The 26829-nt window shown below is 33.0% G+C and overlaps 3 protein-coding genes across 13 annotated transcripts; all 3 read left to right on the top strand.

The window, feature by feature from the left end:
* The first annotated feature begins 727 nt into the window (after positions 1–727).
* On the top strand, positions 728–3110 carry LOC7487529 (pentatricopeptide repeat-containing protein At3g02650, mitochondrial). Of its 3 annotated transcripts, XR_008057641.1 has the most exons (3): positions 728–2573; positions 2798–2926; positions 2988–3110. XR_008057641.1 is itself a non-coding variant. In XM_002300321.4 (2 exons), the coding sequence occupies exons 1-2, from the start codon at positions 861–863 to the stop codon at positions 2837–2839; spliced, it is 1755 nt and encodes a 584-aa protein (XP_002300357.2). In that variant the 5' UTR covers positions 728–860; the 3' UTR covers positions 2840–3110. The 3 variants fall into 3 exon arrangements, 2 of the variants coding, with proteins under 2 accessions (XP_002300357.2, XP_052304047.1); XM_002300321.4 differs by having other exon boundaries at positions 2798–3110; XM_052448087.1 differs by lacking the exons at positions 2798–2926; positions 2988–3110 and having other exon boundaries at positions 730–2765.
* Positions 3111–7792: 4682 nt separating this feature from the next.
* Positions 7793–11857, top strand: LOC7485083 (heterogeneous nuclear ribonucleoprotein 1). 9 transcript variants are annotated; one of them, XM_024591068.2, is made up of 6 exons: positions 7793–8098; positions 8209–8332; positions 8572–8795; positions 9200–10400; positions 11293–11314; positions 11388–11857. In XM_024591068.2, the coding sequence occupies exons 3-6, from the start codon at positions 8574–8576 to the stop codon at positions 11404–11406; spliced, it is 1464 nt and encodes a 487-aa protein (XP_024446836.2). In that variant the 5' UTR covers positions 7793–8098; positions 8209–8332; positions 8572–8573; the 3' UTR covers positions 11407–11857. The 9 variants fall into 9 exon arrangements, 5 of the variants coding, with proteins under 5 accessions (XP_024446836.2, XP_024446830.2, XP_024446833.2 ...); XR_008057119.1 differs by lacking the exon at positions 8209–8332 and adding an exon at positions 10983–11081 and having other exon boundaries at positions 7794–8098; positions 8568–8795; positions 11244–11314; XM_024591065.2 differs by having other exon boundaries at positions 7794–8098; positions 8568–8795.
* An 8056-nt stretch (positions 11858–19913) lies between these two features.
* Positions 19914–25352, top strand: LOC7487528 (protein TORNADO 1). Its single transcript, XM_024590033.2, has 3 exons — positions 19914–21875; positions 21985–23225; positions 23818–25352. Exons 1-3 carry the CDS (start codon positions 20366–20368, stop codon positions 25207–25209), a joined length of 4143 nt encoding a protein of 1380 aa, XP_024445801.2. The 5' UTR covers positions 19914–20365; the 3' UTR covers positions 25210–25352.
* The last annotated feature ends 1477 nt before the right edge of the window (positions 25353–26829 follow it).

Genomic DNA, 26829 nt, shown 5'->3' with positions numbered 1-26829 from the left:
ATATTTCATCATTCCTAATAAAACAAGTTTCGTTGCTGAAAAGGAATTGTAAAGTAAGAGAAAAAAAGTAGTTAGATTAAACAAAATGTTTTCTAGTGAATTTGAAATTGATTATGAGATTTCCTTTTATTTTATACTTTGATCTTTTTTTTGTTGAATTGTTTCTTTCCAAAATAAATTTCAATAAATAAATCATTAATTTAAATATAGAATACAAGGCTGCAATTGAAATAAAAATTTGAGAATAAAAATGAAAAAAAATAGATATTGTAGATTACTATAGTGTTATACCTATATGTTTTTGTATATTTTGTAATATTAGATTAATATACTAAAATCTACTGAATAAAAAAATTATCTCATTGGATTAAGAAAGATAAATTATCTTAAATTTCAAAATTTGTTCATTTATTATTTATTAACGGCACCTAACCCCACCACGTTGGCATATTTCCTTATCCTTGTCTGGAGGTTACTAGTAAGAATCAAGAGTAGTGTCAATAGTTATTCAAAAAAAAAAAAAAAATACAAGAGTTTTTGGTCATTTAAGATCTCCCGTACGGAGAAATTTAAATTACCTTCTAGTTTTCCACATCATCAAACGGGTAAAAATAGTTACTCCGTAAAAAAGAGAAGGTGAAAAGTGAAAACAAATATTAATACCCATCAGGTCAGGTCAGCACCCGAATTAAGAGGAAACAAAAAAAGCAGGACCCGAGCAGTTAAGTGGGTCCTTTTTAGATTGGATGAACAAAACCCCTCCAAAGTTAGGGTTTTTGGCCAAAAAACGGGTCGTTCAAATTTCACAGAGCTAGCTCGCCTGCAGACGCTGCGACGGAGAGAGAGAGAGAGGGAGAGAGATGTGGAGATCAATAGCAGCAAAATCCAGAGTGGCAGCACGGAACTTTGGTGCAACCAAAAACCCCAACAACAGCAACAAGGTATATCCTTCTCAATCTCATATCTCCGTATGGGTTTCCTCTCAATCTAGTGAAAACCTTAGATTCCTCTCATATTTCTCTTCAAACCCAAATGAAAACGATCATTCCCCCCCTACCAATGATGATTCTTCAATTATTTCTGGGGAACATAATGATACCCAGTTTGAGGGTTTATCAGATCAAATTCCACTGCCTTTTAGTGAAAATGGTGATGCCCGGATGGATACTTGTGCTTCGGGGGATGTGAGTGTTGTCAGTCTTGCTGGAGAAGAGAATGTGGAGAGCGAGACTTATGAGATAGATGTTGAGAAGTTAGAGAATGTGTTGCATCTGTTGCAAAGTAGTGATGATGGGTCTTTAGAGTCAACTCTTGATACTTTTAGCTTGGATTTACATGAGGAGTTTGTGGTGAAAGTGCTCGAGACCCCGCATGTTTTGGGAGAGAATTTGATTAGGTTTTTTAAATGGGCGATGAAGAAACAGGATCTTAGCGTTACTACTCGTGCAATTGATGTGCTTGTTTCCTCTATATGTAGTAGTGAGCTTAGAAGAAAAAATGCTTATGCTTTGTGGGATTTGGTTAGGGAAATTGGCGAAAAGAATGAGGGTTTGGTGAGTGTAGGGAGTCTTAATCAGTTGATAGCTTTGTTGTCTAAGTTAGGTAAAGGGAAGGCAGCTTTAGAGGTTTTTGACAAATCAAAGGATTTTGGTTGTGTCCCGGATTCCGAGACATATTATTATACAATTGAAGCCCTTTGTAGGCGCTCCTTTTATGATTGGGCTTGGATAGTTTGTGAGAAAATGCTGGATCAAGGACCATTACCTGATAGTGAGAAAATCGGTAAGATTATTTGTTGGTTTTGTAAAGGGAGTAAGGCAAAAGATGCCCACAAAGTTTATTTATTGGCAAAGGAGAAGAGCAAGTGCCCACCTAAGCCTGCTCTCTATTTTTTGATTGGATCACTATGCCGGGATGACGGAACTGTCAATTTAGCTTTGGAGATGTTGAATGATTTTGAAGGAGAAGCAAAAAAGTATGCGATTAAGCCTTTTTCATCTGTTATTCGTGGTTTGTGTAGGATCAAAGATCTTGATGGTGCTAAACAGTTACTTTCAAAGATGATTGTTGAGGGCCCGCCTCCCGGCAATGCTGTTTTTAATACAGTTATCAGTGGCTATTGTAAGGGTGGAGATATGAAGGAGGCAATAGAGATTATGAAACTTATGGAAAGTAGGGGTCTGAAACCAGATGTGTACACGTATACTGTTATTATTAGTGGTTATTCAAATGGTGGTCAGATGGAGGAGGCATGCTACATACTATCAGAAGCAAAAAAGAAGCACTCTAAACTGAGTCCTGTAACTTACCATGCACTTATTCGAGGGTATTGCAAACTAGACCAGTTTGACAAAGCTTTGGAGTTGTTGGCAGAGATGGAGAAGTTTGGGGTTCAACCTAATGCAGATGAGTACAATAAGCTGATTCAATCTCTTTGCTTAAAGTCCTTAGATTGGGGAACAGCAGAGAAGCTGTTTGCAGAAATGAAGGAGAAAGGCTTGTATCTAAATTCAATCACCCGGAGCCTTATAACCGCAGTCAAGGAGCTGGAGCAGGAGGGGTTAGCAAAAGAAGTAAGCATTGAAGTCTGAATTTTTAGTGTGGTTATCTTGTGTAACTTTCAAATGTTCCAAGTCTTTACTTTGTAGTTAGTGTCTTGCCCTTTTCCATAAAATAACGAGTGAAACTCTACAGTTCAATTTTGTTGACATGCATTCGTCCTCATTTCAATTCTATGAATCTGAAAAAAGTTTCAATTTTTTTCATGCGATCCATTTATTTGATGTTCTTGCTTCAGATTTGTGCTCCAGCTGTCCTGCCTAAGCTGGATGTTTGTTGACTACAACAAATTGGCTCTGTTTTCAGTGATATATGAACTGTGAGGTTTATGTTTATCAATGCCATTTTCCCAAATCAGGACAGGTTTTGCGAAGAATGCTGATATCTGTGTAGATGCATTATTTTGGTTTACGTTTGAAAGAGTTTTTAATATTGCTTCATGCATATGTAGCAGGGCTACCTGATATATCTGTTATTCATGGGGGTAAGATAAATTAACTGATCTGGACCTTAACTGGTTATGTGAGGTGTATTTTCTTTGTTGAGGTGCATCTTCTGCTGCAGCAAGTTATTTGGTTAGGTTTTTGGCTAATTCTTGAATTAAGGAACTGGATAATTTCATGACTTGATGCTGGTTTATATTAAAAATAAAAAACATGTGTAGCTTAATTAAGAAGAACATTTGCTTACTTTGTAAATCAATGAAGAAAGCTGAAATTGACTATCAACTAGTGAAAGATAGCAGAGATCAATTATCGATTAAGAAGACGAGGATACAAGGATTTATGTTATTGATTGATGATCATGTTCTATTCATAGCAAAAGTCTCTAGTAGTTAAACTAGTAGATGTTTGTATAGGATTGATAATTTAAGTTTATGTGAAATTCAATTCACTTGCTAATGATGGATCGGGTAGGCATAAATAGGAGAAATCCATTAGAAACTCTAATCCACATTGCACATAAGAAACTCTTTATTGAAGTGGGCTTAGAGGGGATTTATTTTTATATTTTAAAAGTGTTTTATTTTAAATTGTTTTTAAATTGTTTTGATTGTTAATATTAAAAATAATTTTTGAAAAATAAAAAATATTTTTTAAATATATTTTCAAGTAAAAACATATTTTAAAAAACAATTGCTATTACTCAGAAGAAAACTCAATTTTATTGAGCAAATTTCTGCATAAACAAAACCAAAATCCCATTTCAACTCTTAAACCCACAAAACTAATGCTTCAAACACAACAAACAAATCCCATATCAGAAGATTGTTTCTCAAATTACCATTACCTTATCTTTATAGAACTTCTTAAGCTCGACTGGGTTTCTTCGGTCTTACACCAAGAATTGTCATGGTGGTTGGTTGGGTTTCTTACCACCAAGGAAAAGAGAGGGTTTCTTGCTAGAAACATGAAGTATATAGTAATGGCTTCAATTTTTCTTACGGGCTTGCTTGAAATTAAAAAGGAAAAGAAAAAAAAAGAAGTTAACCATAATGGCTGAGGTTGAGGTTTTTTTAGTTTAATAGCAAAGTTATAATATTAATATTATAAAGGTTTATCAGTTATCAAATGAAATATAATGATAATTTTATAAATAATTTAATTTTTTTATTGATTTTTTTTTTTTTTGCATGTTATGCAGTGGCCACATTATCATCTAGATTTTGAATCATAGGAGAGGCCACTAGAAATAAACTATATTTAGGCTCGTTATGAAATGTAATTTTTTTCAAATAATATTTAGATGTTGTGAATGTGTTTTTCTTTTAAAAGAAAAATTTGCAATTCAAGTTATAGATCCAATTGTGTCAAATAAATTAATTTCTTTTTAATTAAGTGAATTATTTTTTGGCAATGATAGTAAGCGGATCAAAATTAAAAAAAAAGGTGATTGAGATAATTTAAAGAAAAACAATGTTGTTTAATTTTCAGCCAATAAAATATGAAAAGACAAAATTAGATTAAAAAAAGGGTTAAAAATTGACTCGAGTAAACACAAGTTGATATGACTAACATGAACCTAAGTAATAAGGGATGAGTTAATATGAGTTAACCTATGAAACCCACGATCTATACTATAAAATTAGGATAATCCAATAGAAAATAAATTAAAGAAAACTACAAAGCTTATTTTTCTTAAAAAAAAAAAAATCAATGTTGAAAGATGAAATCGGAAGAGAAAATAAGTAAACAAAAATGTCAACCCGCATTAACTATTCAAACTTGTGACCCGGGTCATTAGATTAGAAGCACCATATATGGAAAAACTATGAAGCTTAATCCCCAACCAATTAAATATTGAAAGATAAAATCAGGAAAAATAAATAAATTATACAAAACAATACAAAGCAAAAAATAACAATTAAAAGAATGATGATAAAAATTGAAATTAAAAAATTAGATGACAAAAGAAAAAAAGAAAAATTACTTTAACAAAAGGACAAAAAAAACCAAGAGAATGAGAACCAAATTAGAAAAAAAAATAATATACCATAAATTTAGATTGAAAAATAAAATTGAAAACTAATAAAAATTTTACAAAAGAATCACAGAAAAAAATTAAAAATCAAAATAATAAGGATCACATTAAAAAAATAATATATCACAAATCGAAATTGAAGAATGAAATTAAAAACAACTAAAACTTTTACAAAAGAATCAAGAACAAAAATCATAAATTAAAAGAATAAGGGTTAAAGTTGAAATATCAACAACAAAAATAACCAACCTGTAATTCTCAAAGGAGGAGAGAGAGAAAAAAACCGCACTAGCGATAAACCACCCACCTCCGCTAACACGCATCGTACCAACAGGAAGAGGACCCGGTGACATTTCAAACGACACGATAGAATTATATATGTGGTCACCAGGAGCCACTGTGTGAGCCGCTCGAAGTGCGATGACATCTCTTATGTGCTATCAACTTTTTTATTTAAATAATAATTAATTCTTATTAAAAGATCAAATTATCCTCAATGAAAATGGTAATAATAAAAAACCAAAAGGCCCTGATGGATGATTTAATTTTTTTTAAAAGGATAAAATTTATCATTTTACTATATTTAAAATGATAAGACATAAATATCATGTAAAAAGATTGAAATACCATCAAGGCAATTGTTTTATATATATATATATATATATATATATATATATATATATATATAGCGAATGAATCAATTCGAATATGAAAGATCTCTTATGAATTTGTCTCCCCTTCTGCATAATCTCGTCTTAAGCTACGCTCTAAGAAGAAGAGGGCATCCTTAGATGAAGTCTCCAGACTCTTCTGGATGCCATTAATATAACCTTAACCTTGCCTGATCAATTCTTCGTTTTCTCTGGAAAATATTCCCAAAGATATATGTCTCTCTTAAAAGGTGATGGAATCCCTGCGGACTTCACATAAACCATCCATAACTGAAATGATCACTTCTGTCCCACGCCTCTAGCCACAATATCGTGGTAATCTGAGTGGGAAGCCCAAGATAATTACCTGTCAATATATATGAGAGGTCTACCTCATATCAGAAGGAAGACCACAGAAATTCTCCACGTAAGCTTCAGGGAAAGCTGCCTGCCAGTCAAAGTTAGCCATGGCTCTGTCCAATCTCTTGGCTAGATATCGGACTCCATTAATGTGCCTATGCTAAGTAAATGTAAGACCCTGACACCCCAAATCCACCGAAGTCATATATATCCTCAGTATAAGATGAGCCCCCAGATTGCTTTGCCCTACTTATCTCCTCTTGAGTTGGAACCCTATTCAAACTGCTTGCAGAGAACACCATTGGACCATTGGTTTAATAAGAGAGGTCTGTAAACGAGAAACCTGGCTAGATACGCTATGAACAACTATTGTGGCGTTGTTAATAGGGATATACTCTTTTTAGCTTGAGTACGATTTCCCTTTATCAACGTCATGGGTTGACTTTTCAGTTTAGGCACAGCTGCTGGGCCGTACCCTGTATAGATAAACTAGTTGCATCCAGTTTCTCACTAGGGCTAGACACAATGCCTGCGGTTGAGCCCAAGTCCGCATCCTCTATGCTGTTATTGCTTTTCCCGTTAATATTTCACGTAGGTCTCGCACTTTCATACATTCCCTTTCAATTTCTTCTTTCTTGTAACAAGCAAGCACTCACCATGCATCTCGTTAGGGTTAGCGAAAGTAATGGGATATGATGAAGAGCCGTTACATGTTTCCTTATCCAGCCTTACCGCCGTCAGCTCCTGGTCTGCGCTTCTCGTTTCAGCCATCCCCTCAGGCAGGTCTTTAATCATCCGACAATCTTTACCTAGATGGTCGTAACACCCACATTTTCCACAGATAATATGCAGCCCCTCATACTCCACCTTGTACCAATGATCTCTTACCCAGATCTTCCCTACACAAATTCTAGCAAACCGTCCACGTTTCGACATTGAGTGTACGTATTCATATCAGGTTTGCCTATGGCCATTGCCATCAGAATATTTTCATCGTAAAAAGCTAAGTTAAGACTAGGGATTCGGATCCAGACCATAGTCTTGTTAATCTTAGCTTAAGAAGCGACAAAGTCTGTCGACCACTGGCTCACTGCTAGATAGTGATCGAATATCATCCATGGTCCTCCATTGAAGACTTTTGCTCTATCCTCTTCACGATCGAACTTGGTCATAAAAAAACTGTTCCCCCACATCCATCAACTCAAATCTCCCAGCCAATTTCAATATGTTCTTCAAGCGTAGATTCATCTGGTAGATGCCAATCTCCTTACCTAGCAGTTTTATATATAATCAGGGAGTCCTGCCAATGGTACGTATAGCACAATTCCTCAAAAACTAAGTCTTCTATGAAGATTTTAGGCAATAGACGATTACCATTCTCATGCTCAATTCCAACCAAATTAGTATCAATCAGGTTCATCCTGCCTCTTGCCTAGGGAGGACTTTATCTTTGAAGGAGATTTTTCCATCAACCATATAGGAAGTAGACTCGTTATCCAGTTTTAATCTGTTTTTTTTTAAAAGAAAAAAATTAAAATTTTTTTATTTTAAATTAAAAATTTTTAGTATTTTTAAATCGTTTTAATATTTTTATAAATAAAATATATTTTAAAAAACATTTTGTATTATTAAATATACTTTTAACAAGGGTGACTTCATAAAAAAAACAAGATAATGGAGGATAAACTAAAATGGCAGTAGAATAAAGATATACATATTTGTCGTGAAATCAAGTTTTTGTAAAACAATGAAAACATCATCTTTCCTGTCATCGCTCCAAATATTCTTACACCTGAGGATTGCCAAATATTTGTAGCTCCAAATATATATTCTCAGCTACAAATTCCTTTTCTTTTCTTTTTATTTAATTAAGAGTGGAATAACTTAAGGAAAGAAAGATAAAAAAGAAAAAACAGAGAGACACACATAAAAGTCTCTTGTAGAGAGAGACAAAGCATGAGCACTTCTTCCTCTGTTTCCATTTCAACAATTCCTCTCTTTAGATCTTAGTTTCTCTCAAGTTTCCCAACTGGGTCTTCTCCAATATGGTAAATTCTCAATCTCTTACTCTTTATTACCTCCTGATCTCTATCAACCATTTTCTGGGTCTTGATCCACATCAATTCATATGCTTAAACTTTTTTTTTTGGATCGTCAGGCATCATGGATTGCCTTTTGATCGGTGCTGGAAGGATCAGATGGTACTAGATTGGATTTGTTAAACACCCACTTCACTTTTTTTACTGGGCACCAACCAGATTCTATCTAAATTATCGTAAAAGGTCTTCTTTTATTTGCTCTTATTCACAGATTGATCTGTTTTTTCTTTGATACACATTGAGTTTTTTCATTTATCATCATTGCAACTTGTGTAATTAATATTTGTTACTATGAAATAAGCTAATGACTATTAGATTCTCAACTGAATTATAGATTTTAAGTTTTGAACTACTTTTGTCTTTTGAGATATTGGTATTGGCAATTGATGAGGCAATTTGTTGTAATGGATTCTTGTAGCAAGGGATGGAATCAGATCTTGGTAAGCTCTTCATTGGTGGGATTTCATGGGACACTGATGAGGAACGTCTTAAGGAATATTTTAGCAAGTATGGGGAAGTGGTTGAGGCTGTGATCATGAGAGATCGTGTTACAGGCCGTGCCCGTGGCTTTGGTTTTGTTGTCTTTGCAGATCCTATTGTTGCCGAGAGGGTCATCATGGAGAAGCACGTGGTTGATGGCCGCACAGTGAGTAGCTTGATTGCAAATATCTGCTATGCATTCTGAATATTTCTGGTGCCATGTTGACTTTCTTGTTTTAACTCACTTCATATTTGTTTAAATGTCCAAATACATGAGTTAAACATATTATTTCTCCCTAGTTTAATTCTGAGTTCATATTGTGAAATTTATATCAGGAAAACAATATATTCCTATTTGACTTTAGATGCAGAACATTTTGAAATTTATCGGCTTCATGTTTAGTACTCTGTATTAAAGAGTGGAAGAGAACGCATGATTCTAGTCTCTTACTGCTATATGAAATGTAAATCCAATTTGGCCTGAACTAGAAATTGACTCTCAGTGTATGCTTGAAGCTGAGAATGAAATGTAGCTGCTTGATTTTAGATAACATATTCTCAATTTTTCAGGTTGAAGCAAAGAAGGCTGTTCCTAGGGATGACCAGCACATTTTAAGTAGAAACACTAGTAGTATTCATGGTTCTCCAGGTCCTGGACGCACCAAAAAGATTTTTGTTGGAGGCCTTGCGTCTACGGTTACAGAGAATGACTTCAAGAAGTACTTTGAGCAGTTTGGTATTATTACTGATGTTGTAGTGATGTACGATCACAACACTCTGAGGCCAAGAGGCTTTGGCTTCATCACTTATGATTCTGAGGAAGCAGTGGACAGAGTTCTGCATAAAACATTTCATGAACTCAATGGTAAAATGGTTGAGGTCAAGAGGGCAGTCCCAAAGGAGCTATCACCAGGTCCTAGTCGGAGCCCTCTGATGGGGTATAACTATGGTTTGACTAGGGCCAACAACTTCCTTAATGCATATGCTCAGGGATATAATATGAACTCTATTGGAGGTTTTGGAATGAGGATGGATAGTAGGTTTAATCCACTCGCCACTGGTCGAAGTGGATTTGCTCCCTTTAGCACCGCTGGTTATGGGATGAGTATGAATTTAGAGCCAGCCTTGAGTCCAAGCTACGGTGGAGGTTCCAACTTTAGTAACACTCCTGCATATGGGCGGATCTCAAGTCCTTATTATAGTGGGAATCCAAGCAGGTACAGCACACCAGTAGGTTATGGTGAGGGGAATGCAAGAAATGATTCTCTCTTAAGCCCTACTACTTGGAATGTCTGGGGCAATGGCAGCCACAATACTGCCACAAATCCTGCCAGCCCTGGTCCTTTATTGGGCTCCAGAACTGGAAATTTTGGAGTTTCATTTGGGAATAGTGGATCGAATTGGGGCACTTCTCCTGTATCAGCTCAAGGCAGAGGAAGTGCTTCTGGCTATACTACTGGCAGCATGGGTTATGGGAGTGGTGACAACAATTATGGTTTGAGTGGGGCAGGATATGTAAGAAACAGTGGCACTGGTGCACCACCAACATCATCATTCTCTGGGTCAGCTGGTGGTTATGAGGGGTCCTATGGGGACCTTTATCGCAGTGGTTCTGTTTATGGTGATTCAACTTGGCAATCTGCTACTCCTGAGCTTGATGGTTGTGGTTCATTTGGTTATGGGCTCGGTGATGTAGCTTCAGATGTTACAACTAAGAGTTCCGAGGGTTATATTGGAAGTTATGGTGTTACAAGTAGACAATCAAATAGAGGTAACCCTTTTCTTCGAACATTCTTGAAATAAGTTAGGTTGTTAACAATACTTGATAGAATTATATATACATATATGCCAGCGCACATGGGCATCTGTGTGCATGCAAGTGTCACAGATATTTATGTTGAGTGAAAAGTCCTAGGAGTAGAATGCTTACTGGAACATCAAAAGAAGTCATTTGATTTTTGTGTGCTAATTTATTTCTTCTGCACTGACAAGTTCATAGGAAAAACTCAATTAAGTTTGCTTATAAAGTAAATGAAGGTTACATCTTCTCATCCTCATGGTGTGATGTTATCCACTTCCCTTGAAGATATGTCCTCATCAATGTTAAAATCTGATATCATAGCTTGATTGCCCTTAACCTGCATTTCTATTGTGAAGGATCTACACTGCTGCCTCTAGTTATGCGTGCTATGTATATGACACACTGTAGTGGCTGTAAACTAATTTTCTACAAGTTTTAAATCTACATGGATGTTTTTTTTAACTATTTTGACTGGCCTTTTCTTGCTTATAATCCTTAAATTCATAACAATCTGCATTGATGACTTATCAGAACTTCATTTTTTATTTCCAGATTTTTAAGCAACTGGTAGTCCTATTAATATATTGTTGAATTCTTTAACGTGGGGATGCAATTGGATACACAACTGGGCAGAAGTTGGAATTTTCTTAGGTCTCTCGTTATTTTCTTTTGGAGTGAAAGTGGGCATCTTTAATCATGCAATTGCCCATGAAATGCACCCAGTTTTTAGCTCTTTTGGTTACTGATGTTTGATAGCTAATTGCTAACATCTGGTACTAATTTACCTTTTCTTTTATTTGGTACTTGCTTCAGGAATTGCTACCTAGGAGATCTGTTAATGGATATCACATGATAATTGTAGGTGCAGGAATCTGGTTAAACAGGTGAAGAATTGTGAATTTCATCATACGTCCCCCTCTTGATTACGTTCAGCTTATAAAGAAATTGATCTTGTAGAGCTAACAAGGGTTCTTGATTTGCATTATACACGTTGAGAGAGCTGCAGCAGTTACAAGGGATTTTCTGTAAGGTTTGAGATTTGATTTGATTTTTTTTCCTTCTTTCTAAATTAGTCAGAGGCTTAGGTTCCTTTCATGGTATTTGAGTGAGGTGTAAGATCAGATTGCGGGATATATACTCAGGAAGATTGGTTCCATAAATGTTCGTGAATCTCCTGTGGGGGCACATGTTAGCAGTTGGTAAGAAAAGAGTATTTTCTTTCATTTTTTTCTCTTGCCTGCCAAAGGTGCTGGATGTTGTCAGTATCTTTATTTGGGATTTGTCTCTCCCAGATTGTATTTGAGGTTCTCTGCCCCTCTGCTAGTGTGAAACATTACAAGGGATGGTCTTCTACGATTCCCATAAATAAGTTACTGAATATTCTGATTCATTTTTTATTAATTGTGACAAAGCAAGTTTTACACTCACAGGCTGTTCTTTCATCTATCTTTATAGAATTAATTTGTTATTGGGGTTTGCTGATATTTAGATTAGCTTGTTTCTACTTACATTAGGGCTAATATGGCTATAATTAGGTGCTGAGACTCTATATTATCTGCAAATGCTTCAGCTGTTATGGACTTAATTGTAGATTTTCTGCTGTGACCGATTATTATGGTTTTATGATACTACAACTGAGGATCGGTTTAACTGTTCACATGAGTAGTTCGACTAGGTTAATATATGTTTTTAATTGTTTTATAATAACTTCGTGTCGTAATTTAGTCGGTTAGCTTGCGGGACAAGCTAGATGTCGCGGGTTCAAGCATTGGAGTGTGTGAATATTTTCTGCTTTGTGACAGACAACTTGCACGATTTTTCTTTGACTGTAACCAAAAAAAAAAGAGAAGGCCCAGTCATGGGCCTGGCTCTTTTCTTCTTTATTTTCCTTTTTTCTTTGGTTTTTCTTTTTTTTTTGCACTCCAAAAAAAAATATAATATTCATTTACTTTTCAGTTGTAATATTATAATTTTTATTTGAATTTTAACACTTGATTTTTTAATTATTGTATATCTAATATGAAAATAATAATATAAATAATAAATTGTTCATGGAATTCAATTCAAATATTGTTTTTACTCTAAAAATTTTTAAATAGATTTTCAATATGATTTTATAACATTTATAATTTTTTAAACTTTAAATTACACATAAACATGAATATATTATTTTGATATTTTCTATTAATTTGCTTTAAAAGTTATAAAATAACTAGTATTTTAATACTTGGTTTTGCTTTACACTAACGCATTTATATCCTCTTTGGTTGTATCTGCTATGGTTCATCTTTCTGCAACAAAATATTTCGTCTCTAATTTTTAATGCTACTTTGTGTATCCCTTACATGGTTATAAAGCCTAATCTAGAGGTCAATTCTATCACGGGTCAAGTTGGTTGATTCAAGTTTTTACTTAAAAAAACTCTTGGAAGAATGTTTCATGTTTTAAAAAAATTTAATAAAAATGCCTGAAAAAATATCATTTTAATAAGAAAAATGGACCATGTCTTTTCATCAAACCAAATCAAGTATGTTCTCTTATTCAAACCTGGATTGGATTGGAAAATTGGATGCATGTGACTTGGGTTTTTATATCTTTATTTTCATTTAATTTTTTAATAAACAACTAAATGATATTATAATATTACTTGCATAGTTGTTATAGATTGATCTAAAAAAGTGTTTTGAGTAACCGGTTCAATCTAGTAGGTCAATGATCTACTATGTTAAAAGTCTTAAAAATTATAATTTTTAATTAATTCAAAATGCAAGCCATGCTAAAGGATTAAAAGTTTTAATTGACAAACACAAAGCAAATTGTAACAAAAATATATTTAATTAATTCAAAATTTGATTAAAATATGCAATTTAATTAAGAATTAACAAATTAATATTTTTATTTATTTATAGTTCACTTATAATTTAGGTTTTTTTTTTGTCAATTTATGTTCTTTTCTAATTTATTTTACTTTTTTGAAAATATATTAAAGAAATAAAAAGAGATTTAGGTAAGATGGAAAATCAAAGAGACATTTTTAAATAAAGATTACTAAACTGAGGAGGATTAATGCATGTTAACAAGTTAGAGACTAACTTTTAGTTTCGTTAAAGTATAGAGATTAAAGTCGTATTTGTTTGCTGGAAAATAGTTTCTTTTTAGAAAATAGTTTCTATGAAAAGTAGATTATTTTTTAATGTTTGACGATATCATACAAAATGAGTTGGAAAATATTTTTCAGTATTTGGTTATACCATGAAAAATAAGCTGGGAAATAACTTATTAATATTTTTGTTCAAGTTTATTAAAAAAAAAATAGGGACCAAATCTAATAAATAAAAAGGCTAAAAGAAGAAGAAAATGAAAAACAAATATCAATTTCATAAATTATTTTAAATAAAATAAATAGCAATCAAAAGAATGAGACCAAGTCTGATAGAAAAAAATTTCAATTAATAAAAGAATAAGATAAAAATAAAAAAACAATAAAAAGAATGAGGACCAAAGTTGATATAAAATCAAATTCTAAATGATGAAATTAAAAAATAAAATTCAAAACAAAATATACACCATTCAAAAGATTGAAGATCAAATTTGTTATAATCAACAAATAACATGATATTTTTGAATTTTTCAAAACTTTTGAAAAGTGTATTTTGCTGGAAATAAAAAGAAAACACTTTCCTGAAAACCAAGTTAAAATTTTCTTTATGGAAAGTGTTTTACATTGACTGACTTTTTATAATGGTAAACAAACATGAAAAAGTTTGGAAAGTGATTTTTAAAATACAACTTTTCATAACACAAATGGGGCCTAATTTATAATTAACTCGTTTCTTTGTACCAAAGCCTTATAAAAAAAAATTATATAGCAATAGCTAGTTGTCGGCTTTGTTATTGCAAGGAACGTTTTGACACAGTTATTGTAAACCCAAAGAAATAATAATAATAATAATAATAATAATAATAATAATAATAATAATGGAGATGTTTCATGGTAATAGATCTTGAAATAAAAGCAAAGAAAAAGAAGGTTAGCTTTGGGAATTAATAGAAATTATAATTAAAGTGGGGTTAAATTGTAATATTTTTTTTTGAAAATTAAGGAAAAAACTAAAAAAAGGAATAATAGATTTGAGGGGAGCCAAAATATAAATATAAAAAGTCAACCTCCGCTTTTATTTGTAAGGGAGGCCGATAGTCAGTCGTTAGAGAGAGGGGAGAGAATTTCTTCAAATTTTCATTTCTTTTCTTTGAAATTGTGAGAAGATTTAGGGTTTAAGGAGTAGTGGAATTAGTTTATGAAGGAGAGAAACACCAAAACTCCAAATTAAGAGGGATTGAAGAGAGGGAAAGTGAGTTTAATGAGAGAAAACAATAGAAAAAAGTGAGCTTGTGAGAGAAAGCAAAAGAAGAAAAAGAAGATGAGCAAAACATTTTGACTGGTTGCATTTCAAAGTTCAAATTATTGATCGGATGGTATTTAGAACACAAATATACATGTTAGAATATAATTTAATTGTTTTGGAGCAAGTTGGGGGAAAAAATGGATTAGGGTTCTTAGGGAAGAATTAAGGGAAAACGCAATGGTATGTGGAATTGAGTTAATCGGGGTATTATGGGTTGTAATGGGTGTGAAAATATGAAAAAACACTAAAGAACTTATGGTGGCATGTGTTATGGGTGGCCGGCCAAAGGAAGAGGAAAATAGAAAATCTCTTTGAATTGAGTTAATGATGTAAATTGCATCTTGATAAAGTCATAGTAGTATAAGATGTGATTTAATGTTGGCTTGATAATTTATCCCATAGAAGTATTAAATGCAACCTTAAGAAAAAATAGTCATAAGAAAAACAATTATGGAAATATGATAAATCATTGATGAAATTTAGTATGAATGTATGTGTTATGTAATAGTGATAGTTGTGTGATTAAGATGATTGAAATGTTATCTTTGATTTAGAAAAGGTGTTATAATGTGAAATTAAAGGGACTTTAAAAAAAGGATTATGTTTCTTTTATATACGTTTGGGCCAATATTAGCGAAAAGAAAAAAGAGTTTTATTGATTTTAATGTTGTGATAGTTGTGTATAATTGTGTTGATAAAGCATTTAATTTATGGATAAATAATGAAATTTACATAACAATTAAAGAAAAATATTTATTTCATGATCTGGAATGTATCATGAGGAAAATTGTTATATAATGGAACTTAAACATGGTTCCTAAATTTATGAAAAAATGATTGAAATGAATTGATCTTGTATTGACAGGGGATACCTCGGTAGCTAGACCATACAGCAGAGTAAATGCTAAGACATCACATAGAATAAGTAGGTGCTTACACCTATATTTTGTAATTTTTACACTAGTAGAATTGTTAGATTTACTACCTTATGTTTTTTGTATTGGTATGGAAAATCAATAAACAAGTGGAAAAAGAAAGAAATGAAATGAAATGGATGAAAAACCTGATAAATTGCTTCTAGTATGAAGGTTAATAATGTCAAAAAGTTCTTTAACATCAACATTATCAAATGATAAGTTAAAATGTCATAAAGGACTTGATTATTTATTTTGAGATTCGAAAAGCTAATGATATTAATGAGTTATATTGATAACAACGTTTACTTGAACTTGATTAGTTGATCCGGTAATGAAAACTAATGATGCTAATAAGGTTCATTAGCATCGGCATAACCACTCAGGGTGTAGAGAAAAATAGATTTGATTAGTTATTTTTGGAAAAAAAAAAAAACTAATGATGTCAAGGTGGATACCTTGATATTAGCATGTTCCTTAAAGCTTTTGATTAGCTATCCAGGAAAATGATAGCTAATGATACAATGAGATAATGTAAGGATTTTCTTAATTAACCATTTTTCAGATGATGATTAATGATATCTTTGGAATTAATATTAATATAAATAAAATTATCTATGTTATGAATATCTAATGGTATGATGTTATAAAGGAAAGTTAATAAAAGAGAATAAATGTATGATATGAGATGTTTTATTTTCAAGTTGAAATAAAGGAAAAATGGATTTAGTAATGATTTTCAATGCGATATTACTTGTGCTAGGATTAATCTTACATATAAAAACCATCATATGTATATTATGTATATTTTGGGATTGTAATGTATTTCACTTAAATATATAGTGTTGATGTTATACTTTTGAATTGATGTATGAATATAAATGTTTCTTTATATTTGTATTCTTATAAATTTTACATGCATATGATGGTTTTTATTCTTTAAAGTTTCATAATTACTATTGTGTATTAACATATAAGATAATGTGATATGGTGAGTATAATTGGTGTTATTTGAGGTTTGAGATGATTGAATCGAAAAATGAGATTGTGAATAGAAGTAAAACAAATCTTAGTCAATAAATTGAGATTTTTCAATACAAGGAAGACTTTACTAGAATTTTGATAGAAATAAAAAAAATGATGTGATTTTCATGAACATGAATATGTGTTGTCTTGGTAATTGGGATTATTATAATTATTAAACTCAATCTAGCCCGACATGCAACATGGTAATCTGCTGACCTAGTCTCTCATTTAAGTCGAGTTTCAAATTAGACTAGGTGAGAGTTAGTCTAATGTGACCTAGTCAACCTAACAGGTGCACCCACGACATGATTATCCTAGTTAAAACCCAATTTGACTTTTTTTTAAAATCAAAATAACATTGATTTAACAATATTTATTTTATAAAAAATATTTATTGAAATAACGATGTTTTAGATTGATTCGGGTCAATTTGGGTTAATCCACTCAACTTGTGATCTAATTTCATGGACTTAGCGAGTTTTACTAACTTTAATTTTAGAAATCTCTTTTTTATTTAATTATATAATAATAAAAATAGACAACAAATAAAATTATAGAGAAGAAATATATTTTTTATAAAAATTATTTGTTTTGATTCAAGTAATTTTGTTTTTGCTTTGACAACAAAATGTTTATATATATATTAGGAGCATAGTTCATTGAATAAAAAGCAACAACAATAAAAAACAATTTCAGAAAAAAACTATAATGATTTGGACTAAAAATAAAAAAAAAATTATATTTTTAATCAAAAACTTAATTTTCTTGCTCACGCATTTCTTTTTTATTTCAACAAAAATGTTTTTTTTAATGAGAAGCATTGTTTTTTAAGTAAAAATATATAATCATGAAAGCAAGTTTCAATTAAAAATTTAAAAATTCATGAATCAATTATTTTTACACACTTATATGAAAATAATAAATTTGGAAAAATTATATAAAAAATAACGAAAATAGATTTTTTATTTTCATTCAATATTAATGATCAAATTATTTTAAAAATCCTGCAGATCATACTAATACATAATTATCCATAAACAATTAATAATATTATCATAATAAAGTCATATTCTTCTAAAAAACAATGACACAATTTTTTATTAGCAACATGGTTTTTTGAATAAAAGATAGCAACAATTAAAATAAAGACGTTTGATATAAGTAGGAAAAATGTATCTCTTCCATTTAAACTTCATTTTCTTATTAAAACATTTCTTAATTGCTTTTAATGAAAGAATATTTATTAATCAAAAGCACTATTTTTAAAATAAAAACTTATCATGATCTCAAATGCAAGTTTTAATAAAAAAAATATTAAAATAATATCTCAATATTTTATATGTGAATGAAGGTAAAAAACTATTAATTAATGTGATAAAATCATGTCAAAAATATATTAAAAGGAAGTAACAATAGAAGTTTTATTTTTGTTAAATGTTCATGAGCAAATTTTTATTTTTATTTGTTTTGCATTTAGGCATATAATAATTGAAAAGGAAATTGTTAATATTCGTATAAAAACTTATACTACTATCTAATAATTTTGACAAAATTGAAAAAAAAATTAAATATCATATTAAGTATTTTAGTTATAATGCATTTGAATCAAGATCTAAAAAATTAAAATTTTATGAGAAAAAACAATAAAAAAAGTCACGCGTTTAAGCTTAAGAGATTAGACCTGCATGCTTCATCTAATAAGAAATATGCATGACAAGGACAGGCTTCCATGCTTGGCCTTCTTGTTTTTTTAATGTTTAAAGATGAGCAACACATCATCCGTCCTTTTACTTTAAAAAAATATAAAGAAAAGGACATGTTGTTTACTGATTCAGATTCTGACCACTAAAGAGATTGCTAGATAGTCTTGAGTCTAGGGTTTTTTGGAACCAAATATCTATTTTCACCTAAAAATACTTTAATAATCTTAATAAGTCAATTATTAACCTGGAAGACTCTTCTAAATCGGTCAAAAAACACAAAATTAAACCGAATAAAAAAAATATTTCTTAACATCGTTTTGCTTTTTTAGTGAGATTAAAATGTAAAAACACTTCAGTAACACTTATCTTATCAAGAAAAACTTATTGCACTAAGGTTGGTCCTTTTAAGGTTCAGAATGTGACCGATAAAATACTTTCTATCTCCTTTTTTATTTTTAAACAAGTCTCTTTCTCCTCTCAAATTTTAGCGACTATAACTTAAAATAAATAAAATTAGGATTAAAACTTGAAACCTTTAACAACTAGGGATCAAAAATGAAAAACTAAAGAGTTTAGAGGCTAAACTGTAGTTTTTCACATTATATAATTTGAACTAAAACAAATTATGCGTTAAATCATATTAATATAATATTAAAAAATAAAATTATAAAAAATCAGCAAACTTAATTATTCTAAAATAAAATAATAATAATAATTAAAACCAAGCACTCCACGGGGCGGCTGAATGTAAAGTGTAAAAGAAACAGTAAAGGAGCTCTATTATAGTCTTGTGCAATTGGTTGCTTAACTAGCCCAAAGCCTGTAGGATTCCGGCCCACAATTGTATCCTGGCCGTTCAAATCAAGTAACGAAGAGATAAAACAAAGGAAAGCCTAGGCGGTAGTCAATAAAAATAAAATGAGGGCCCTTTCCTCTTAAAACCTCCTTTTCAAATTAAAACTCAACAGCAGGACTTGACATATAAATTAATTCAGTATTGTTTGTTAGAAAATAATTTTTATAAAAAATATTTTTTTAATATTTAATAATATTATGAAAAATAAATTAAAAAATATTTTTTTAATATTAAGCTATACCACAAAAAATAAATTGAAAAATAACTCGTTTTAATATTTTTTTCAAGTTTATTTAAAATATTTAGAACATCAAACCTAATTATTTAACCACTTCCAAACAAATGAGATACAAAAAATATAATGGTGAAAAAAAGAATTTGTATATATATATATATATTGTTTATTTTAGAAAATGGTATTTGAAACATCGTATTTCATTATTGTTGGTGAACGTTATTATCTTAGGTACGGTATCTTTCTCAAAATGCTTGCCAACTGTATGTCATTATTTTTCAAGTAAAATATTACATATAAACTTGGTGTATTCACTGTTCGGAGAAAAGAACGCAAGGCTCACAACTGAGGCAGGAGGTGGAAATGGTGGTGTGCTTTTTGACTTTTGGGCTCCTAGAAAGAATCGTTCTTTCTTCTTTTCCATTGGAAAGAGAAGGAATCCTATAAAGTGAATGAAAGGAAGCTGTTTGGTAGCATTATTAGTCAAATTAACCTCTCTTCAAGGGATACGTATTTCTTGATTTGGTAGTATGAACCCTTGAAGAGAGAATATAATGAAAAGATGGTTTTTATTAGAAGAAAGGAACTTGAGAATATGAAATATGAAGGAGACAACTAGCAAAGAAAGGTAGTCATTGCCTTGAAACAAGCTGGCTAAAAAGAATACTTTTGTCGAAGAAGATGAGAAGAAATACGCTCTCTGTTACGGGCAGCATTTTCTAGTGGACGCGAAGCCCTATCCCTGAGAAGCAAAGAAATTTGGTGTAATATTCTTGTAAGGAGTTTGTTGCAGCAATGGGATCGAACCAGAACCTTAGAGAGCTCCAATGGCTTCTTCAAATGATCAAATCCGAAAGCTTCAATCCTCAAAGCATTTCTTTCTACCTTTCTCACCGAACTTCAGGCTGTTACCAAGAAACAGAAAACTCTGTCAACATAAACATTTCAGAGGACAGCCTTTCATACTTCTCTAACATCCTCTCAGACCTAGGCACAGCCAAAAACATTCAATCATCTTTAACGAACCTGGAGTTTCATCGTGTAGAGTGGGGATTAGAACAGCTAGTATACCTTGGAATATTGCTTCAGAATAGCTCAAACATCAAGCAACTTGTGTTTCGGCTGAATAGATTCAATATAGAATGCTTATCTGAGCTTTGCGAGGTCTTGAAGAGAAATAGAGTGATCAAAGAAATTATGATTTCTGAATCAGGTATAGGTCCAGTTGGGGCTGGCCTTGTAGCTTCTGCTCTTAAGCTAAACGAGAGCTTGGAGGAGTTGCAGATATGGGAAGACTCAATTGGTTCGAAAGGTGCTGAGGAGCTCTCAAAGATGATTGAAGTGAACTCAACACTTAAACTTCTGACAATTTTCGATTCACACCCTATAACAGCGGCTTCACTTATATCAGCTGTTTTAGCAAGAAATAGGGCAATGGAGGTTCATGTCTGGAGTGGAGAAAATGGAGAGAGAAGTTCCAAGGTAGTGGAGTTTGTACCTGACAACAGCACACTTCGAATTTACAGGCTACACCTTTCAGGTTCTGTCAGGGTTGCTTGCTCTCTAGGATGGAACTCCACAGTGAAGTCACTTGACATGACTGGAGTCCGGCTGAAATCACGGTGGGCTAAGGAGTTTCGATGGGTTTTGGAACAAAATCGGAGCCTTAAGGAGGTAAGATTGTCAAAAACCAGCCTTAAGGACAAAGGGGTCGTGTACGTTGCAGCTGGACTCTTCAAGAATCAGTGTTTGGAAAGCTTGTATCTTGATGGAAACTGGTTCAGTGGAATAGGTGTAGAGCATTTGCTATGCCCTCTGAGCAGGTTCTCGGCCTTGCAATACCAAGCCAACATTACTCTCAAGTCTGTGACCTTTGGAGGAGGGAAAACAAGGATTGGAAGGGATGGGCTCGCATCAATCATGCAGATGCTGACAACCAATGAGAGTGTGATTAAGTTGGGAATATATGATGATGAGAGCCTGGGAGCAGATGATTTTGTCAAAATCTTCAAGAGCTTAGAGAGGAATGCGACTTTGAGATATTTGTCATTGCAAGGTTGTAGAGGGGTTCGAGGAGACGTGGTACTCGATTCAATAATGCAGACATTGCAGGTAAATCCTTGGATTGAAGACATTGATCTTGCGAGAACACCACTGCAGAATTCAGGGAAGGCTGATGGAATTTATCAAAGGTTAGGCCAGAATGGAAAGACTGAACTAGAAACAGATACAGATTTGTTCAAGGACATGCCACTCACTGAGCCAAAAAGCTGCAGGGTTTTCTTCTGTGGGCAAGAATATGCAGGTAAAGATCTGAGCCTCGAAATTACAATGTCCACATTGGTTTAGAGAACTGCATGTGTTTGTTTAACCTATATTTTACTAGAACTTGAAAGCAGAGTTTCTATTTGCAGGCAAGACTGCCCTTTGTAATTCAATATCTCAGAACTTCTCCTCCTCGAAGCTTCCCTACATAGACCAGGTTAGAAATCTAGTGAACCCAGTTGAACAGGCTGTAAGAGCAAGCGGAATGAAGATAAAGACTTTCAGAGATGAAGGCACAAAGATATCAATATGGAATCTTGGTGGTCAGCATGATTTTTACTCCCTCCATGATCTCATGTTTCCAGGGCATGGGAGTGCATCATTCTTCCTGATCATATCCAGTTTATTCAGAAAGCCTAACAACCGAGAGCCAAAGACACCAGCAGAGATAGAAGAGGACCTGCAATACTGGCTCAGGTTCATTGTTTCCAACTCAAGAAGAGCACTCCAGCAATGCATGCTGCCCAATGTAACTATAGTTCTTACACATTTTGATAAAATCAATCAACCGTCACAAAACTTGCAGCTTGCAGTGAATTCAATTCAGAGAGTAAGAGACAAGTTTCAAGGGTTTATCGACTTCTATCCCACTGTATTCACAGTTGATGCGAGATCCTCTGCATCGGTCAGTAAACTCACTCATCATCTTCGGAAGACAAGCAAGACAATTCTCCAAAGAGTGCCCAGAGTTTATCAACTTTGCAATGACCTGATTCAAATTTTGTCAGACTGGAGAGCGGAGAATTACAACAAGCTTGCAATGAAGTGGAAAGAATTTGATGAGCTATGCCAAGTGAAGGTTCCACCACTGAGAATTCGATCAAGACATGATAATAAAGGGAAGGTGGAAATGAGGAGGAAGGCTGTTGCTATTTGCCTTCATCATATGGGTGAGGTGATATATTTTGACGAACTAGGCTTCCTGATCCTAGACTGTGATTGGTTCTGTAGTGATGTGCTTGGCCAACTAGTAAAATTAGATGTTAGAAAGCAAAGCTCTATGGAGAACGGATTCGTTAGCAGAAATGAAGTGGAGAAGATTCTGAGAGGAAGTTTGCAAAGTCAAATTCCTGGAATGAGTTCAAAAGTACTTGAAAACATAGAGGCCAGTGACCTTGTGATGATGATGCTGAAACTAGAACTATGTTATGAACAAAACCCATCAGATCCAAACTCCCTGCTACTTATCCCCTCAATTCTTGAAGAAGGCAGAGGGAAACCCCAGAGATGGCAGTTAAGCACAGCTGACTGCGTTTATGCCGGGCGGCATCTTGAGTGTGATGATTCAAGCCACACATTTCTCACACCAGGCTTCTTTCCTCGTTTACAGGCAATCTCTCTTTCTTTTCTGGCCCCTCTAATTTTATTTTATTGTTGCTTATGCTTTCATATAAAATTGAATGTATGCAAGAACAAGTGAAAATAAGCTTTACACTGCATAGATATAGAGAATTCAACGCTACAAACTACAGACTCGTATTTTTCAGAATGAACTTTACTGGTGTTCTAAGCATACAAGTATCGTAATTTAAAAACTAAAGAAAACAAAGGACTCGTGTGAAGAGCAAGGGCATTTCATGGAGAATCAAACAACTTTAACCATAAAACTTTGAGTTGATGCTTCCATGTCATCCTGCTTCTCTTCAACATATACCTTAAAGTACCAGAAAAAAAAATACATTCTGCAGCTAGCTTTAAGTATCCAAGTAAGTTTATGTTAATTGCCATGTGAGAATAAACCCTAACGGGTGCTCCTTGTAGTCTTAAATGTTGCTTACTGGTTGAGCAGTTCTGTGATGTTTGAATGCTAGCCATAGCGTGGGATTATGAATGATACACATACCCGTACCATGAGATCCTTGTTTGATTGGCAAAGTCGATGAACTGCAATCTCTCTAATTTTCATTTGTTTGCAAATCCAGGTTCATCTTCATAACAGAATTATGGCACTAAGGAACCAACATGGAGCAACTTACAGTCTGGAGAAGTACCTCATCTCAATAAATATCAATGGGATCTTCATTAGGGTGGAACTTGGAGGACATTTAGGACACTACATTGATGTTCTTGCTTGCTCCACCAAGAACTTGACAGAAACCATTAGACTCACTCAGCAACTAATAATTCCAGCAATCCAGAGTTTCTGTAATGGATTCACCTTGACTGAAAACATCATGAGGCCTGAATGTGTGCAAAACTTGACACCCCCGAGGTATAGGAAAACCCAACATGTGTCTCTGCAGCAATTGAAGCAGGCACTGCTCTCAGTACCTGCAGAAAGCATGTATGATTATCAACACACTTGGGATCCAGTTTCGGACTCTGGAAGACCTGTTCTTGGACCTGGATTTGATTTGGCTCGGGACCTCCTGTCAGATGATGACTTCAGGGAAGTCTTGCACCGTAGATATAATGACCTGTATAACCTTGCTGTGGAGTTGGATGTCCCGCCAGATAATCCAGATGGAGGAGATCACACAGGCAATGAACCTGAGAAAGTTGATCCAAGCTTTGCTGGAATCGCAAAGGGGGTAGAACAAGTGTTGCAGAGACTCAAGATCATTGAACAAGAGATAAAAGATTTGAAGCAGGAGATACAAGGACTGAAATACTATGAACACAGGCTCCTCATTGAACTTCATCGCAAAGTGAATTACCTTGTGAACTACAATATCCAAGTTGAAGAAAGGAAAGTGCCTAACATGTTCTTTTTTGTTAGAACAGAAAACTACTCGAGAAGATTGATCACCAACATGATTTCTGGAATGACTGCACTTCGGCTGCACATGTTATGTGAATTCAGGGGAGAAATGCATGTTGTTGAAGATCAGATTGGTTGTGAAATGATGCAGGTTGATAACATGGCAGTAAAGAGTTTGGCTCCATACATGAAGAAATTCATGAAATTGTTAACATTTGCTCTCAAGATAGGAGCCCATCTGGCAGCTGGAATGGGAGAGATGATACCAGATTTGAGCAGAGAAGTTTCCCATCTGTCCGGCTCTTCCCTTATGTACGGGGCAGCAGGAACAGTTGCTGCTGGAGCTGTAGGGGCTGCAGCTCTGGGGCGAATACAAGGAAGTAGGAACAGAAGCAGGGCTGCAGAAAGCTCAAGAAACATTCAACAAGACGTAAAGGCAGCACAGCAGTGGGTGGTGGATTTTTTAAGGGACCGTAGGTGCTCGACTGGAAAGGATATTGCCGAGAAGTTTGGATTGTGGAGGGTTAGATACAGGGATGATGGGCAGATAGCATGGATCTGTAGGAGGCATATGGCCATAAGGTGCAATGAAATAATTGAAGTACCTATTTGAAATTTGTTCAGAAGCCTGAAAGATTGGAAATAGAGTTTCTCATTCTTGTTTTTCTTCATCATCCATGCATGCTATGTTGTCTTGTTGAGTACATTCCAGTTTATAGAAATTCTCTAATAAAAATATTTGTTATTTAATGGTTATCCAGGCATGGGAAGAATTCACTTTGAAGCAACTATTCCTTCTATCTACCTTTTCATTTTAATATATTTCAAAACTATTATCCATTACTAAAAATATCAAACTATCAATTAGTCGTTTCACTGTTATACCTCTGATTATAACTTACTCTAACTCTTTCAATCCAATTTCTCTGATTAAAACTATTTAATGGTTTTTGTAACGCATTTTTTTAATTTAAAAAATTTAAGTTCAAATAAATTTTTTTATGCATTGAAAATTATATATACAAATAAATAAATAAATAATCATTAACAATATTTAAAAATAAAACTTGAAAAATCGAAAGACGAATGTAGATCAAAATATTTAATCTCGGAAGATAAGACATTTACCCAGTTATGTTTACTAAATTAATTTATTAAAATAACTTTTTTATTCAAGCAAATGATGATAGAAATAGAGACACAAATTAATATGATCGAATAAAATAAAAAGAAAAAATAACATCATGCAAGATTGCACATATTAGAAATATTATCTGAAAATAAGATTTTTATTTATTTTTAAAAATAAAGTTCATCCATACAAAAGATAAAAAAAAAAATTATAGATAAATCAGAAAAACTCTTTAAATTTAAATGCATAACTAAAATGATAATCGTCAATTAAAAGAGACTCTAAATAAAATGAAAGAGAGAAAGGGTACTAATTTAAATATAAATTTAAAAATTTAGAGAAAAAACCATAAAAAAATCATTCATTTAAAAAAAGAGCAATGGCTAGGCACTGCAAAGCCCGCGCAACTGGGCCCTTCATTTTTGTTTTGTTTGCAACTGGGTGAACAACATGGTATCAACCCCAAATTTATTTGAAAAAAAATCAGACAACGTTTCATCTGATTTGCCTAGATTCTGGTCATTAAGGTGGTCAAAAAATTAGGGCTTAATTTTTTTTTTATTCAAAAACTCATTTTTCAACCCATGTTTTACCCAAAACACCTATAAAACACCATAGAAATCATGATAAATCTATTTATGGCCTCAAAAACCCAAAAAAATCGCCTCAAAAATTGAAATCAACCCTGAAATATAAAATCAACCCGAGCTCAGATTTGTTTTTTCATGAACTTCAAAGGTAAAAAAAAAAAAATACCTAATATGAACTCTCATAATCAAATAGAACCATTTGACACAAATATTGTTTTTTTTTTGTGGTATAAATCGGTGTCAACAACACTTTTCTTTCTCTATCGTTGGAATCCAACCTCTCTTTCTCCTCTCTCAACTAGAGACTAAAAAATAAAATAAATAAAATTTTATACCAAAATTGAATTGGAAAAATATTGAGGTATTGAAATTGTATAATTTGCATGATTTTTAAAGTTCAAGGACCAAAGTGCATCTTTTATGAAACTTATGGCACACCACCCATGTTTGACGCCTTTTTCATTTCAGTCCATTTTCTTTCAATCTCACCCTTTCATAAGAAATCAAAAGC

The sequence above is a fragment of the Populus trichocarpa genome, chromosome 1, assembly GCF_000002775.5.
Source record: "Populus trichocarpa isolate Nisqually-1 chromosome 1, P.trichocarpa_v4.1, whole genome shotgun sequence".
NCBI classification, from domain to species: Eukaryota; Viridiplantae; Streptophyta; class Magnoliopsida; order Malpighiales; family Salicaceae; genus Populus; species Populus trichocarpa.
Note: the sequence above shows the minus strand (reverse complement) of the source record. Positions and strands in the feature narration are given on the sequence as shown.

Excerpts from the sequence above, each read along its gene's own strand:
- LOC7487529 (XM_002300321.4), top strand. The coding sequence starts at position 861 with ATGTGGAGATCAATAGCAGCAAAATCCAGAGTGGCAGCACGGAACTTT. Across the intron at positions 2,574-2,797 it reads AGGAGGGGTTAGCAAAAGAA|ATTTGTGCTCCAGCTGTCCT; the intron begins GTAAGCATTGAA and ends TTCTTGCTTCAG.
- LOC7485083 (XM_024591062.2), top strand. Across the intron at positions 8,796-9,199 it reads ACGTGGTTGATGGCCGCACA|GTTGAAGCAAAGAAGGCTGT; the intron begins GTGAGTAGCTTG and ends TCAATTTTTCAG. Across the intron at positions 10,401-11,292 it reads AAGTAGACAATCAAATAGAG|GTGCAGGAATCTGGTTAAAC; the intron begins GTAACCCTTTTC and ends TGATAATTGTAG.
- LOC7487528 (XM_024590033.2), top strand. The coding sequence starts at position 20,366 with ATGGGATCGAACCAGAACCTTAGAGAGCTCCAATGGCTTCTTCAAATG. Across the intron at positions 21,876-21,984 it reads CTGTGGGCAAGAATATGCAG|GCAAGACTGCCCTTTGTAAT; the intron begins GTAAAGATCTGA and ends TTCTATTTGCAG. Across the intron at positions 23,226-23,817 it reads GCTTCTTTCCTCGTTTACAG|GTTCATCTTCATAACAGAAT; the intron begins GCAATCTCTCTT and ends TTGCAAATCCAG.